This window comes from Trichechus manatus, unplaced genomic scaffold (genome assembly GCF_000243295.1).
Source record: "Trichechus manatus latirostris isolate Lorelei unplaced genomic scaffold, TriManLat1.0 scaffold00003, whole genome shotgun sequence".
Taxonomy (NCBI): domain Eukaryota; kingdom Metazoa; phylum Chordata; class Mammalia; order Sirenia; family Trichechidae; genus Trichechus; species Trichechus manatus.
The window spans coordinates 13,511,912-13,529,557 of NW_004443939.1; the positions used below are offsets into that span (position 1 = coordinate 13,511,912).

The window sequence follows — 17,646 nt, forward strand, 5'->3', positions numbered from 1 at the left end:
ACAGTGTAGTTGCTGGCCCTCACACACCCAGATTCTGATTTAGTTGGTTCAGGATGAAACCCAGGTATCTGTATTTTTTATAAGCCCTTCAGCAACTTTAACACACCCTACGGGTTGAAACCTATTTATTTAAATTACTGAAAGTAAGTTGTCTGTATGATGGTACATTTTACAAAAATGCCAACAAATACAACGTTTTTTCCTCTAAGAATATTATCATCTAAACTTTGGACATCATAGATAAGACTATCAAATAAATTATATAATGCAAAATTTATAGTTTTTATAATTAAAGTAAAAAATACATTTTGTTTAACTTTTAAACTTTTTTGTCTCAAAACATTTAAACATGTTTAGTGACTCCTTTAAGCTTCTGAGAGAAATGAGGGATAAGGAAGGGAAATGCCAACGTATTTTTTCTCTGAATGGCAAGTTAAATTTCCGGGCACATGAGTGATTCTCATCCCCAAAAGGGTGAAAATAAAACCGTACTTGTATCCCTTTATGAACTCTGCTTACAAACACTGCATCTACGTTTTCATTTCAGATAAAAAAATTTTGAAACTTTAATATCCTCTGTTTTTTGCTTTTTTAATCTCCATATTTGTTATTAAGTGAGCCTAGAAGGTAGGCAGAATTCACCTGTTGTAATAATGAGCTTGGTTTAAAGCGCTAAGGTGGAGGCAAGAGACGCAGGCCTGCTTCGCACTCTCCATGTGACCTTGGGCACCTTAAGTCTTCCTGAACCTCAGTTTCCTCACCTGTAAATAAGAACAGCAATCAGACCTACCTAGATATTTCATCAGTTGTTGTGAGATGATTGTCGTTGTTCTTAGTTGCCACTGAGTCAATCCCCCGACTCATGGCAACCCCAGGTGTGCAGAGTAAAACTGCTCGATAGGGTTTTTAAGGATGTGACCTTTTGGAAGCAGATCGTTGGGCCTGTCTTCCCAAGTGCCTCTGGGTGGGTTCTCAAACTGCCAACCTTTTGGCTAGTAGCCTAGAGCTACTTAACCATTTGCGCCACCCAGGGGCTTCTTGTGCGATGCTAATGTTGTTAGGTGCGATGGAGTCAGTTTTCAACTCAATGCAGCTAAGTGTGACAGAGTAGAACTGCCCCCATAGGGTTTTCTAGGCTGTAATCTTTACAGGAGCAGATTGCCAGGACTTTTCTCCCAAGGAGCTGCTAGGTTGGTTCAAACTACCAGTCTTTCTGTTAGCAGCTGAGTGCTTTAACCATTGCACCGCCAGGGCTCCTTAAGGTGCTAGTAGCCTAGTATATTTCAAAGTACTTTGTGATTGAAGCCCTGGTGGTGCAGTGGTTAAGCATTTGGTTGCTAACCAAAAGGTCAGTAGTTTGAATCTACCAGCTGCTCCTTGGAGACCCTATGGGGCTGTTCTACTCTGTCCTGTAGGGTCTCTGTGAGTCGGAATTGACTTGACGGCAAAGATTTTTGTGTTTTGGTTTGATTCGGGTTTTTTTTTTTTTTTTTTTTTTTTGTGAGTGGTAAGTAGTCCTCGAACGGTTGTTCTCAAACTGTGCTCTAAGGAATTCCTTTTGTTACTGTTTTGTTGTGCTTTTGTTACTGTTTTTCAACAATTGAAGATGGGGCACAAGTAGCATTGTCCTCAAATCACAGCCTGTTTAGTCCCTGACCACCAATAGCAATGCCTAGTAATTGGAACAATCAAAAACACACCCTCATGTATCCAGGTAATACCTCCCTGGGTTAAGGAATTACTATCAATTTGAGAAATACTGCTGAGGATAAAGTGCAGAAAAAGGAGAGTTCTGCTCTGCTTTTGGTCTGTGTTAGATAATGACTTTCTAAATAAAAGTTCATTTTCAGAAAAGATTGGGTTGCTAAAAATATTTAAAGTTTGAAAACTACTATAATGGTTATCTAACTAGAACTGTCATTACAGCCCATTCCTATCATTTCACAAAAGAGTCCATTTCTGGCCTTGTTTCTCTAGCAACCCCTTCTGCCTTTTGAGTTCAACCGGCCTTCAGGACTCTTCCCCATGGTGTCCTTATGTACACGCACTTCTAGGCCAATAGATAGTTGTTTATAGTCTTCAAAATTAGCAAAATTCACACTCCATGAATAAAAATCCAAGGACATAAACACCACCCACACAACCCCTGCAGTGTGTGTGTAGTCGTGAAAGGAGATTCCCCACCCTCACAATTAACAATGAGAGATTAAAACATTGTTGAATTTTCACTGTGGCATCCAGAATTCAGGCTGATGTTATAGTCTTTAGATGAGATCAATTTTGGTTGACTTTTCAAACCTGGCTTTTCCTTGCTAAAATTCACTGTTGATTCTAAATACATTCTACCATATACTGTTGATTTTAAATAGAATCAACATTCGATGTAGAATGTAGCACTTCCTGTCAGGGGGCTGGGGTTGAAGTCCTTACTTTGGCAAATCCCAAAGTAGTAATAATAATAATAACCACCGTTGTCTAACTCCCTGCTTTGTTGTGACTAGCAAATGTGATAAGAATATTAATTTTCCAATTGCCATCGAGTCAATTCCAACTCATGGTGACATCATGTTCCAGAGTAGAACTGTGCTCCCTAGGGTTTTTGTGGCTGTGATCTTTCAGAAGCAGATTGCCAAGCCTTTCTTCCCAGGTGCCTCTGTGTGGGTTCAAACCGCCAACCTTTAAGTTAGTAGCCCAGTGCTTAACCATTTGCGCCACCCAGGGACTCCTAAGAATATTAATAAACCAAAAACCAAACCCATTGCTGTCGAGTCTATTCCAACTATAGCGAAGTAGGTAACATTTATTAAAACATTAATTACTTTCTGTGTGCTAGACACTGTTCTGAGTGTTTTGCATAAAATATCTCCTTCAATTTTCCTGACAACCCTATGGGTATATATTGTTGTTATGATTCATATTTGGCAGATGAGGAAATAACTGAAACTCAGCGAGGTTTAGTGACTTGTCCAATATCATTTGTGACAGAAACAGAACTCAAACCCTTAGCTCCACAGCCTCAGCTATTAACCAGTGTGCTATTCCACCTCCCTAACAGATGTAAAGTGCATTGCAAACTATAAAGTACCAGAGAGATTTTAGCGGTAAATTTGGTTTTTAATCCGTAACGGTTTTCCTTAAGCCCCCAGCTCTCTCTCACACGGCCCCTTCACAGTGATTTTCATTGAGAGCTCATTTGTGAGCAGCATAAACAAAGTTATGAAATTTTGATATCTAAGAACATTCCTGTGGGGATAGCTTCTGGGTTTGTTTCTGAGTAACGGTCCAAGCTTACATGTCCTCTTTCTTGTCATTTGGCAAGGTGTCTGCCCAGGGTATTCAGTCCACGCCTTTGAACCTGGCAGTGAATTGGCGCTGTGAGCCTGCAAGCACAGACCTGCGCATAGATTACAAATACAATACAGATGCAATGACAACCGCTGTGGCCCTCAACAACGTGCAGTTTCTGGTCCCCATAGATGGAGGAGTAACCAAGCTCCAGGCTGTACTCCCACCAGCAGTCTGGTAAGGAGCCACCAGCCCCCTTTCTCTTCACCAAAGGGCTCCTTCTATGTAAAGAAATCCCAATCTTCTTGACGTTTGGGTCTCCTGCAGGAGGAAATCACAGCAGGCCTGTGTATCAGGGTTCAGGGCAAGAAATAGAAACCACTGTCATTATTTTAAGCAGAAAATGAATTAGCACCGGGATTCCGATGCTTACAAAATGGTGGAAGTGCTAGAGGAACAGGCTTTAGGCTGGATCTCTAAGAATGTTTCCAGAACATTGCAGAACTGGCTCACCCAGAGAGCTGCCACCTCTGCTACAAATGGGAAAGAGAGAAATTAGAAGACTGTCAGTGGAACCATTGAATTCAAGAACCAACCACCATACCTATGATCCACAGGTCAGAAAACTCCTGCTGGTACCTCATTAACTACAGACTGACTGGAGCACTGTTGTAGAAGATCCCACATCTCAGTTAGGTTGCTGGTCAGCAGAAAACAGCCTCTGCCTCCCTTCCATCTTCCAAATCTCAAGTTCATCTAATTGGTGGAACCTAATTTGCAAGGGAGTCTGGGAAATACAGTGTTTAGTTTTCTAGCCTCTGGACTATAAGAAGGCATGCTAGAGAAGGTATGGCAATAGGCACTGAATAGATACAGAGTGCCAATAGCATCTGTTAAAAAGAATTTGTTCTCCTAGAGAGAACATTCTAGTTTTCACATATGATTGTCAGAAGCAAAAAGAACATTTTTAACAAATAAATGTCAGCCATAGGACATAATTCCAATTCCAATTAAGTAATTAAATTACTTAAATTATTTACTAATACTTCCCATCTATTGTTTCAGTAGATATGTTCCAAAATTTTTTTAATTCTTTGCTGTCCTCTAAATGTTTATCTGTCAGTGTTATGGCTAGTTACAATAAGGGAAGGGAGAGAATTTATATAGATTATATATATAATTTTTAAATTGCAGCAAAACTTTCAAGATCCATTTTTAATAATTGTCACTATCCAGACAGTATATGGCATCCACTAAACAAAAACTCTTGTGTATATAAAATTCTTTTACCTATTTTATTGTTAGGAATGCTGAACAACAAAGAATATTGTGGAAGATTCCTGATATCTCGCAGAAGTCAGAAAATGGAGGTAATATTATCACAGGCCTATTTTTATGTAATATGTAAATCTGAAATAACCTTTAGATATTAGCCAACTATTAGCAAAAATACACTTAGCACTAGAACAGAATATTTCACTTCATTTTTACATTTACTTATTTCAGCCAATAAAAGCAAATATTTCTTCAATGAACCCTCCAAATCCAAACCATCCCCTCTTCATTTTCTCCTTTTCTACCCATTATCAGGACTCCACATCAAACAGGCCATCCTTTAGGCAGAGAAGAGCCTTTAATGAGGAGGTTTCTTACCCTGTATCAGATCCCATACTTCTTTCACTTTCCCCTGACATTAATCATTTGCTAGAATACAAGCATAACAGAACCTTCCAAAAAGCATGCCCACAAATTTTGTAGTACTATTTTGCTGAATTACACTTGTAACAGCATGCAAAAAAAAAATTGCTCATTATATTGGATGATAAATTTTATACATCACCATTTTTGTCAGTGAACCATACACTATTTCCGTTAGTCAGATCTTGTAGGTTAACATTTGACTACAATTTCCAAGATGATTTCCAGAATGTTATGTTAACTGTTATCTTGTAATAATACTTTTTCTTTTAGGGGTAGGTTCTTTATTGGCAAGATTCCAGTTATCTGATGGTCCAAGCAAACCTTCCCCATTGGTTGTGCAGTTCACAAGTGAAGGAAGCACCCTTTCTGGTTGTGACATTGAGCTTGTTGGAGCAGGGTATCGATTTTCACTCATCAAGAAAAGGTTTGCTGCAGGTAAGTGAATAATGTCTCTTGTAGGTTTCATTTTTGAAAATAATATTGCCTTAGCAACTCTTCTGTAAGGAGAAATAGGTTATGATTTTCTCATCTTCTTCCTCTTCCTCTTCCCTACTCCCAACACCCATTTTTTCATCCCAATTAAAAAGAAAAAAAACAACTGTTGATGAGGTAAAAGTAGGACAATGAACTGGAAATCAGAAATCAGGAGGGCTCTGGCCACCTAGTCTGGCTCTGTTTTCTTTATGTGAGGCTGACCAGTTGTTCCCATTTTATAGATGTGTATATTGAGGTTAAAAGGAGTCCTGTTGGCACAATGGTTAAGCATTCGGCTGCTAACAAAAAGGTCAGCTGTTGAAACCTACCAGCAGCTTCACAGGAGAAAAGACCTGGTAATCTGCTCCTGTAAAAATTACAGCTAAGAAAACCCCATGGGGCAGTTCTACTCTGTCCTATAGAGTCGCTATGAGTCGGAATCAACTCTAGGCAAGGGGTTTCAGTATCAAGCAGGAAGAAGGACTGGTGGCACAGTGGTTAAGCACTCAGCTGCTAACCAAAATGTTGGCAGTTCAAACCTACCAGCCACTCTGTGGGAGAAAGATGTGGCAGTCTGCTTCCGTAAAGATTTACAGCTTTGGAAACCCTACGAGTCAGTTCTACTCTGTCCCATAGAGTCGCTATGAATCGAAATCGACTTGATAGGCACAACAGTGTACTGAGGTTAATGGAGTAAATCCTACCTTTTTTTCACTGACAAACGAGGAATACTATTTGCCTTTGCATTTATCTCCCATCTGAAATGTTTTGTTTTTCAGAAGGACTTTTTAGATTTAGACTTGTCAGGCTTAGCTGAGAACTGAGAGGATCTAATCTTCACTTTAATAGCAGCCTTACAGTGTTTAAACCATAGAAGCACCATAGAGGTGGAAATTGGCGGCCCGTGAGCTGAATACGGCTATGAGGCAAGTTTTATTTGACACACACAACGGAGTTTGTTGAGGAGAAGGAGAGAGAGTAATTTAAACCAACATTTAAAAAGTAGGTGATTTAACGAACAAAATCTAGATTTCCAGCATTTTTTGAAAATTAGAATATCAGACAACAAATGTTTTTGCTTTCCTGAAAATAAACCAGAGCCTAGTGGCCACACACCCTACCAGAGCCAGACTTGCTGCACCTCCCTTTCACAACAATCCCCACTCGACCTGCTTTTACTCAACTGAGCCCCTAAGGCAGTGTTTCTGAAAAATTTAGGACGTGTCAGAGTTACCAGGAGGCTTGTTAAAACCCAGATTGCTAGGCACCGCCTACAGAGTTCCTGGTTCAGCAATGCTGGGGTGGGAACAGAGAATCTGCATTTCTAACAAGTTCCCAGGTGACGCTGATGCTTCTGGTCCAGTGATCACTCTATGTGAAGCACCACTCTAAGAAATCAGGTGTGTGTTCAGAACTGCCTCCCCAAAATTTGGGGTCATTCAGGGCCCACCACACAGTGACTTCTTTCTGGAAGTAAAACAAGAACAAATCCAAATTCCACTACATGCTCCAGCTCTAGGAGACTATACTTGTGGGTGATTCACTGGGATAATTCCTGGGTTTTATGCCTGTTGTGCTGATGTAATTATTAGTAATACCACTTTTCCTCTCAAAAATGATCCAGATTGGAAAATATATAGTCACCCTTCCTAGAAAAAGTTGGATTCTCACATTCAGGAACAGATCTCCCAATCGATTTTGGTCAAAACCCAAACCTCTGCAAATTATTCAAATATAGAAATGCAAAAATGCAACTAGCTGGTCTGGAAAATCGAAAACTTAAAAAACTTCATGTCTTTTATGTTGCACTGCTCAAGTTTGCAGTATTTAGTTCCAGTGGGTAGGACAGGAGGAATAGATATGTTACTTATGTAATAACTGCATTATTGAACTAGTAGATAACCTGTAAATATGTCATTTTGTTTTTCAGGAAAATACTTGGCGGATAACTAATAAAATCTTATGCAAGGATGTGGAGGACATATAATGGAGGACTGTTGTATGAGAACCAGGTTTGAATTTCGGTTTGGTGAAAACAAACCAAAATCTGCACTTGGGATATATCTGCTGGAAATGTTGGAGACTTTCAGCAATGATTTCCCTCACACAATACCATGATGACCAGTCGTACAGTATTTACTTCTAGGTGTAATATTGTTAATGGTTTTAAAATGTAATTATTGTATTTGTAAATTGTACTCATTCCAGTAAGGCAGTTAGACACTTGAGTTTTAAGCATTTTACCATTCCTGAAATGGATGTAATTTAAACTGTGGTATGTAAATTTAATAGTAGTACTGTTGAATGGCACAATGCTTACAGAGGTAGATTGCATTTTGTCAATATATAAAATTTAAATACAGTATTGATAGCTGTCATACAGGGGGTGCCACATACAAAGAAAATTAAGTGGAACCAGAAAAAAAAAAAAAACTTTTATTCAGTCCTTAGTATGTCTTACTCTAGTGCTAAATAAAAATTCTATCTTTAAATGTTTAGTGGGTTTAAATTCAGAAACTATTTCAGAAAAAAACATTCTAAGATTACAGCATATTCAAAGAAAAGCATTACCACTTTTTAAAAAGCTTTTTTTTCAAACTGCAAATTTCATAAAAATGCGAACTGTGTAAACAGGGCCTCTTATTTTTATAACTTGTGTAAAAAGGGAAAGCAATTCATATTTAAAGTTTAAGTATAATCCAGAGAAAAGAAGATGCTGAAGTCTTAACTACTTCTCCCCCTCTCTGCAGTTTAGCAAATGTGGGGATTACTGAATAATCAGACTAAAACCAAAACTGAGATTTTACGATTTCAAGACTTTCCATGGTCAAACTGGTTAAAAACTTCTGCACAATCACTCTGAATAAATGCCCTCTCCCAACCAACACGGAGGAATGATACCTCATGTCTCCCTCTTTTTCCACAGGCATCAAAACATTGAGACTAAGAGTCTTAAGAGAAAAATTTAGCCCCTTGTTCAGATACAGAAGGAGAATTTTGATTGTCATCATTTATATCATTTGGGAAGGAAAACAATAAGCTTTATCAATTAATTCTAGCCACATGTATTGTGCAATAAACTTCCTATTGAATGAACAAAATATTCTTTGTTAAGATTCATTGTCTAAAACTGTAAATCTTTGCCATTGTTGGGAATCAAGAAGCGCATTCTCAAAACCTTATGTCGTGATTTCACTGTTGCAAGGCATGATAAAGCCGGTAACCGCTCTGTCCAGCCCTACAATATGGAAGTTCAGGGAGGAGAGTGCTTCTCCAGTGTTCCAGCTGTGAAACCTTCCTCTGTTAAGATTTGAAAATATTAGTCTTCCTTTAATTATAGAACTTATTTTAAACGTAAACCAATTCCTATTTTAGGTTATACTCTTAAATACCTGTAATACTTAAGTTGTTATATTTATCATCAGTTGCTAAATTTTATTTTATATGTGTTCATATTTGACAAAGAAACTTTTAGCTCTTTAAATTTTAGAATCAAATTAAATTTTATAAGTCTTATGAAATAAATTGTGACCAGCATTAGTTTATAGTAGAACTTTTTAAATTAATATTTGTGCTCCAGAATGAGTGCTTTGTATCACGAGAATGTTCCAATGATCTGTTTTACCTTGAAAGAATTCTTGCTATTCCAGCAAACTCTCAATTGGCACCCCAAAGCAGTATGGGTTGAAGTTTTTTGAACAAACTAATTAATATACTCATTTTTAGTAAAGATATGCAATTTGATTTTGAAGCCAGAACTGAAGATGCCAACTTTTAAATTCTCCTGAAACGTGGGGAAATTTAGCACACTGAAACCAAACAAAAGTAAGGTGCAGAAAATTGAGAATTATCCATCATATGAACATAAAAATGTGTTTTTAAATATCGGTTCATGAGCAACTTATTGAATATTAATACAAACCATATTAAAATATGTAAATATTACTGGTTCTCATGTCTTGATCTTTATATTTTATTTTATTTTATGTAGTTCTAGAATTAATTACTATTTAAACTACCAGTTTTTTTTTCCCCAAAGAATAATTTTTGTTGATATTGTAAAAATGTAATTGAAAACATAGATTACAATACCCCCTAAAATTATTCCAGTGTTTTCGGGGACTAAATTTGAAACCATGTAAACATCTTATGATCCCTTAATCAATCTTTATGAAAAAACAGAAAGGGAGTCAGTGATTTCAAAATTATTAAACCTTGAAGACCCAGAACATCAATAAAGAATATATCCCTTCAAAAAGTAACATAATAAGCTCATATCAGGGATTGGGATTTTGGAGTTTTGTTTTTTGTTTCAGTCTTGCAGGTTATCATCTCCTGTATCCATAGTACTGCATAATGAGAGTTCAGTTTCAGAAAAATGATCCTAGACGATGAAAGGGTCTCAGTAATCAAAGAAACATTAAGTCAGGTCCACTGTCAGTTCCTCCATCAGAAAAAGTGAAGTACATATGAAGGTGATTTTCAGTACTAGGGATTAAAATAACACCACCATTTCCTGAGCCTTCTGATTAAAAACGGTTCTACTCTAGCAAGATAGAAAGCATGAATGGTACTGCTTTTTTTCAGCAACATGGAAATTATATTTTCTTTTCGAATGAATTCCATATTAAAGTTTTTAAAAATAAATTCTTACTAAGAATTAGTCTGAATTTTATCTTAATTTAAATTTACAATTACTAAGAATGAAATTTTTAATTCTTTTTAAAGCTCTGTTCTTCTCTACACCAACAGCCAAAACAAAAACTCCATGTATGGCATTTGGGAATATATTTCACCTGTAAATAATGTCCACATTTCAACTGGTTTCAAGTTAATAGATAGGAACCCCTCAGAAAGTCAAACTTGAAGATGTTTTATTTTTGTTTTTATGTATTTTCACTCCATCTCAATCTGCAAAGTGTTTCAGGGCATAATTTCACATCTTTTCATTTCTAAACCTTCTATTCAAAGAAGCTGTAAGTTTATATTAGCTCTTGCTGTGTGACTTGACACTAACGTTTGCTGTGTGACCTTGGACAAGTCACCGCCCTTTTCAGTGTCTCATACTTAGAATGAGGGGTTGAAACTGAAATGATTTTCAAGCTTTTCTTAAGAGCCGGTTTTTTTCTAATAAAATTACACATGGAATTCTGTTAGACAAACAGATCAAAGCAATGAATGAGTTACTCCAGCAGTTTAAATCTGACCTCCCCAGTTTGAAAACCACTGTAACACATAAGCAATCTATGAAGCTTCTTCCAGCTCCAAAGTTCCATGACTCTACTTTCACTCAGGCAGATCCACCTTTTGAGACTTTATACGTTGTATAGTCACAGTAATTGATTGATACCAAAACAAACAAACCCGTTACAGTCGAGTCAATTCCGACTCAATAGTGACCCTATAGGACCGAGTAGAACTATGCCCATAGGGTTTCCAAGGAGCTGCTTAGAACTGCTGACCTTTTGGATAGCAGCCGAATGCTTAACCACTGCACCACCAGGGCTCCTTGGGCAGATCACTTAAATTTGATACATGATAAAAATTCATACTTACTTGACTGCTTACCGTATACCAGTCACTAGAGATATTAATTTGACATCTCATTGTATCCTTAAATCCACCTAAAAGTTGTAGGCACTCTTTTTCATCCCTTTTTTACAAATGAAGCCCTGGTGGTGCAGTGATTAAGAGCTCAGGCTGCCAACCAAAATGTCGGCTGTTCGAATCCACCAGCCGCCCCTTGGAAACCCTCTGGGGCAGTTCTACTCTGTTCTATAGGATCACTGAGTGGGAATCGCTGAGCTTGATGGCAATGGGTTTTTACAGATAATGACACTGAGGCTTAGTCAGATTAATTTGCCCCACGTGACACAGCTAGAAATAGCCCAGTTACGTGACTACAGAGGGAGCCCCTTGACCTTTTTTGCTTTGTCCTTTCTGGGAAATAAACTTATTTTGTTTTATTTTACTATATTTATTCTATTTGAATACCAACGTAAAAGGCAGTACAAAAAATGAATATCCAAATAAGGACATTCCAATAACAAAGTTGTTGAAAAAAGAATATTTCTCAAAGTGTACATTTTTGACCACTTGTATCATCATTTATTAAAAGAAGGCAATGATTTTTCTTAGTCACCACTATATCACCAGAGCCTAGAAGATAGTACATCAATAAATTTGTCTAGAATGCATAAATCTCTGGTTAGAGTTTGGGATATGTGTTTTGACAAGCACCCATAATATGAGAATCACTGCCCTAGTAGATCTCTAAGGTCCTTCTTATTTCTGACATCATATCAGAATTTAAGCACTAAATTGTAAGTTGAATACCATTTTTTTTAGTTTATTTTTATGCAGTCCATTTAACTTCCTCCAATCTTTAAAAAAAAAAAAAAAATAGTGGCTTTTTCTAGGAAAATTCCTCTTTTTCTTGAAATTCCCGTTAAGCTCTCTCAGTCTCAAAGGGCCTGAAATGCATTGTCTCATTTTCACACTTTCATCCTTTTCTTCAATGTCTTAAAAGACTTGAAGCAGTAGAGATATTGCAAGTTGTCTTTCATTCCAAATACCCAGTCCTAAAAAATGCCTCCTTCCTTGCAAGGGACGTGCAGACCTCTAACTTGTGAGTTGATCTTATTTATTTTGTAGGCTTTTGAATTCCATGTTTACAAACATGGACCAGCCCCATTCCAAAAGAGTTGCACCAATCACTTTTATTTTTGCTTTTTTTTTCCAAAATAATCACAGGCTGTCAATTAAAACAGAATGACACGATACAGTATGCATGTATCTACTAAGGACATGAGTTTGTGTGTAGGTGTGTGTGTGTGTGTGTGTGTGTGTGTGTGTACGTACGTGTACGTGTGTGTTTAAGCTTTTTATTTCCCAAAAGATTAATGCATTCGAGCAAATTCCCATTTGGTCTAAATGTACTCATTTTGCTACACCGTCTCCTGATCAGCCATTTCAAAAAGATGGAAGCATTCTTTTTTTTTTCATAATCTCAAAATGAAAGTATGACCTGTAAATATAGCCTAGAAATTTAATATAAGTAAGTATGTTTCTTTGAAATAAATTCTGTCCTGGTGACCCACCCCACCCACCTTTCCTATGTGCACTTCTCTGCCGAGGCTGTATTGTATTTTTCCTACTCCTGTAGTTTTCATTTGAGAAGCAGCATTTAAATGCAATTCTCTCACTCATGAATTAAACATGAATAGCATTAGTTTAATTTTTGTCAGTGGAAAGTAGGGAGGAAAAATGAGATAGAAGATCATTTAAGTCTCTAAATATTTGTTTTTAAATGCCTTTCTCTTGTGTCATTGCTTCGATGTCCTGTCATCTTCTTCAGGCTAGAGTTGTATTTTTAATATCTAATTGAAATCTAGTTATCATTCTTGAAGGAATGTCAATGTTTAGAGTCTACTGAGCTGACCATGATCACACCTCTTGATTGTCCCTCATTTTAATATCTGATTTCTATCAGTGGTTAAGAGATCAGCTGCTAACCAAAAGGGCAGCAGTTCGAATCCACCAGCCACTCCTTGGAAACTCACTGGGGCAGTTCTACTCTGTCCTATAGGGTCACTGTGAGTCAGAATCCACTCGATGGCAATGAATTTTTTTTATCCTCATTTTATCCTCAAAAATAGGTGTATTCCTATGAGAGAAAGGCACCTCCTTGTTGACGTTCACCATGGATATAAAATTTTTTTCTCTAGATTTAACTTTTAAAATTATTTTTCCTTTGATTTTCAGTATTTCTGATTGTCTTCTTCTATCCCTAGCAGAATACATCTTCAACCTTCTAGAAAAAGATGTTTCAACAGAAAGCAAACATAGTTTTAAATGTTACTTAACGTTTAGAAGAAAAGGGTACTTTGCATTCACCTATCTACCAGTGTCTCCCACATTGTGTTTAGATGTACCATTTCTGACAAATTTTCATTGTGATCTGAGAACAAATGATCTTATAGGGGAGTCTCCTCTCCTTGGACATGACAACAAATATTAGCATTTTACTGAAGCTTAAGAAAGCTACTGGATCAGGAAAAGTTTTTTTTTTTTTTTTTTTTAAACACCGCTATATATATCTTTCAACAATTGCAAATCATATAATCAGGAATGCTCTGAAAATTTGCTTTTGGGTTTTTGTTTTGACTTTGAGAGAATTTCTGCTATGTCAAATGAATTGATATCATTTTAAATTTCACTAATACCTCTTAATGAATTTAACTTTACCTCCTAAAATATCCAAAATAAACCAATAAAATTATTTTCAATTTTTAAATTATTATTTTTAAGACCTGCTCTTATCACCAGCACATGAGGTTTCTGTCTGTTGAAGATGTTCCAAATTCTTTGCAGCATGAAATTAATACTTGTGAACAATCTTTGATAATATTTTATTAAACAGCTTTATAAGAAATTGAAACTTGATAGAGCAATGGTGACAGTACTTTTAAACAAACTCGTTAGGAATTATATGAAAAGCATTTTAGTTAAAGCTAAGAGAAATGTGCTATGTAGCATGCATTTTGCAGGACTCCACATTCATTTAATCAGCATTTCACAGTTCTTTTTCACTTTGTTGTATTTTGCAAATCAGTTGTTTTTACACAAAATCAACAAAGTTCCTTTAAAAAATTCCTGGGTAGATTGTCTATAAAATCACTTTATATTTCTGTAAATATAGTTCAATTTTTAATTCATTTAGAGTTTGTGAGTCAGACTGAGAGATCATAAGCCATTTGTAATTTTAAAACGTCCATTAAATGAGTAGATATTGCAAGTGTTAATTTCATCTCACCCATTCTTACTTCATTGATATTTTCATTCATTTTTGACAAAACAAATGGTTAATGTTATTCGTGCATCATCACTTTAAACTATTTTAAATGATGCACCAAATGATTATCATAGGGGTCACTGTCCCAAGATTTTTCTTTATCAGTTGCTAGGATGATAATTCTTACAGCTGTGATGATATTGCAGGTCAGTATTTAGTTCTTGCTTTGTTAAATGGATATGCATAGGGAGGTTGGCTCCTGTATGATCTCTCACTCTCTTGTCTCTCTCTCTCTCTGTTAATCAAAAGGGAGTTGAAAATTGCTGCTGAGTAGTTTTTTTTTAAAAAAAGCTAAATGTTGGTGTGGTGATATGCTGAACTTATCTATAAGCAGGGCTTCACTACAGACCAAGCAGTAATTTATCGGGTTGGCTTTTTAAGCTGTTTGAACATTACTGTGTTTCAATAGGAAAAAAAAAAAAAATTTTTTTTTCTTTTCACTTTGCATAGGAAGGGGTCTGTATAAATGAAATGCTGAAATTTTTATTTTCTTCCCTAGTAAGTGGCAATGTAAGGCTTAATTTTTATTTTTCTTTTTTTGGCTTATAATTTAACAATCAGAGAAACTAGGAAAGGAAGCTCTAAGAGAAATGTTGCTGTGTTTCTAAAGGTAATGAAATTCTATCAATTGTCTTTCTTAAGGAAAATGCTGTTAATGTGTACTTGAGTTGGTGGTAGCATTTATTTAGAGTTCTCGTGATCTATGCAGCAAAAAATAGAGTGAATTTCTTTCTTCATGATCTTGAATTGAGTATAAAATTTCACAAAACACCTTGGGTATAAAATATTTATTAAAGGAACTGTGGATTAAGATACTTAAGTATGCCTTTAAAATTTAGTCAAAATGTCAATGCCTGGTCTTTTTTCCTCCACTTGCAATTCAGCAGAGTATACTTTATTCTGATAGCCGTTGCTGCTTAGTCTGTGAAGAAAGCTTTACTGCTACTCTTCTGTGCTCAAGAGAAACCCAACAAAAGAAGCAAAGGCTGATTGCCTTCACAGGACTGCAGCAAAGCTCTATGCTGAGCAACGGTGATATGAATGTGGAGTATTGACTTGTTGAAGAGAATCACGAGAACATTTTAGCGTTACTTGCCTTATAGGTTAGAAAAAGTGTGGCTATCATTTTTTTTGTAAATGATGATTTTTATAATTTTTTTCCTTCTTAATTTTCCCAGTCACCCATTTCACAAAATCCTGAATATGCAATTATTTATTATGACATGTTACTGCAACGAGGTTTCCTGTTTCAAAACAATGTTTAATTCTATACATAAGAACAAGATGAAATATCTAAGTAAGTTGTTATTTAAATGTGCTTTTTTTTCTGGAAAATAAATGAAAACTATAAAAATAAATTGAGTTGTGAAACTTTTTTTATTGCTAGCCTCTTAAAACTTACCTGAGTTTCTGGAAAACTTAATTGCATGTTTAGGGTGAGCATAGTGGGCAAACAGTTGGCACAGTCCAGCGCTTTTGGATCAGACAAATCCCAGCTCCATAATTTAACTACAGAACTGAGGAAGACAATGATTCTCCATTTCCTTATCTGACAAAAAAAAAAAAAAAAGTTAATGTCCCCTATACCATAAGGAGAAAGGAGCACTGGTGAGACGCAGTGGTTAAAGGACTTGGCTGCTGACCAAAAGGTCGGTAGTTGGAATCCACCAGCCGCTCCACAGGAGAAAGATATGACAGTCTGCTTCCCTAAAAATTTAACAGCCTTGGAAACCCTGTGGGGCACTTCTACTCTGCCCTATAGAGTAGCTGTGAGTTGAAATCAACTGGTGGGTTTGGTCTGTTTTTGTTTGTTCAATAATAAGGGTGGTGCAAACAATTTGACCTGACTACTAACCCACCCAGTGGCACAGCAGAAGAAAGGCCTAGCAATCAACTTCCACAAAGATTACAGCCAAGAAAACTCTATGGAGCAGTTATAATGTGTAACACATGGGGTCGCCTTGAGTCAGAATCAACTGCAATGGGTTTGGTTTTGGTTTTTCTATCATAGCGTCATTGAGCAGATTAAATGAGAATATTTATCAGTTCCTAACAATTCCTACCTAGTACATGGTAGATATTCAAAAATCCGGATTCTTATCACACTGTGAATGGGGACTGGGATAGGCCAGAAAACTTTAATGCTCTTCCTCCGTGTTGACAAGTCTTTATCCTAACACTTAACATGCTACGCTGTAACCCTCGTGTATGACTATTGTTAGCTATCGCTACCGTGACCAAGCGCTCATCACGGCCTATGCCCTAGGCTAGGAGCTTAGTGGCATTATCCTATTTCTACCCCTAAAGACTGCCCCCCTACAGGAAGGTCCCTGCAGGGTTTGATTTTATTTGTTTTTGGTTAGGGGAGGAGTTACAGACCTGGGAGGGAGATAATCAGTATGAAGGAGGAAGGAACTATTAAAGCAAGTACGTGCTCAACCTCAAACAGCTTCCACTTCAAAGCTTCTTAAACTTAAATGAGTTGCGAAGTCATATTAAGGAAAGTATTATGGAGGGAGGAAACCCCGATTGTAATGCACAGCAGTGAAGACTGTGGGTTCCAGGATGGGGGCGGCATATTATTTATCTTCTTAGAGTCTCAATTTTTTAAATCTGTAAAGGGAGAATAATCCTTTCTAGACAGAGCTGGGAAACCCTGGTGGTGTAGTGGTTAAGAGCTACGGCTGCTAACCAAAAAGTTGGCAGTTTGAATCCACCAGGCGATCTTGCGGGGCAGTTCTATTCCGTCCTATAGGGTCGCTATGAGTCGGAATTGACTCGACGGCAACGGGTTTGGTTTTTTGTTATTGTTGTTTAGACAGAGTCGTTGGGATGATTAAATAAAACTAAAGCTGTTTGCCAGAATCTAGTACATGTAGATTAATAAATCGTAAATTTATAATTATCCCTCTGTTAACTGTCTGTGCCTTGGAGAGGAGTGGTGGAAAGCGGCGTTAGGCGGCGGCCGGGGAAGCGGACTTGCTTTCCTTTCTTTCTGTGCCTCGAGTTTCCTGTCCCAAGAAACCGCAGCATTTCCCACTCCTGTCTCAGACATCTTCGAGAAAGGGGACCGACCGAACGAGGGGTCCTAGAGGTCCTTGCTATAGGATAAATGGCTCCCATTCAGCTCGCGGCCACCCGAGGGCGCAGGTGGGCTCAGGGCGACCCCTCCGGCCAGTGGCAGTGAGATCCTTTACGTCTGTGGGGCGGCTCAGAGGATCACGCAGAGGCCAAGTCCAGCCAGGGCCGGCCGAGGGCCCTGTTTGAGGAGGTCACCCTGGAGACCGGCGGCGGAGCGGAGAGGGCGTGCGCGGGCGGCCGCGGACAGAAAG

The 17,646-nt window shown here is 37.4% G+C and overlaps 1 protein-coding gene across 5 annotated transcripts in view; it reads left to right on the forward strand.

The window, feature by feature from the left end:
* Positions 1-9,405, forward strand: part of SGIP1 (SH3GL interacting endocytic adaptor 1) — a 266,382-nt gene extending 256,977 nt beyond the window's left edge. For 2 of the 5 annotated variants that reach the window (XM_004369029.3, XM_012555357.2), the window contains 4 exons: positions 3,320-3,522; positions 4,591-4,655; positions 5,257-5,421; positions 7,391-9,405. In XM_004369029.3, coding sequence (XP_004369086.1) covers positions 3,320-3,522; positions 4,591-4,655; positions 5,257-5,421; positions 7,391-7,413 — 456 coding nt within the window. In that variant the 3' untranslated portion in view covers positions 7,414-9,405. The remainder of the gene's footprint in view (positions 1-3,319; positions 3,523-4,590; positions 4,656-5,256; positions 5,422-7,390) is intronic. The other 3 variants (XM_012555361.1, XM_012555353.2, XM_012555367.2) reach the window with 3 other exon arrangements.
* Positions 9,406-17,646: the final 8,241 nt, after the last annotated feature.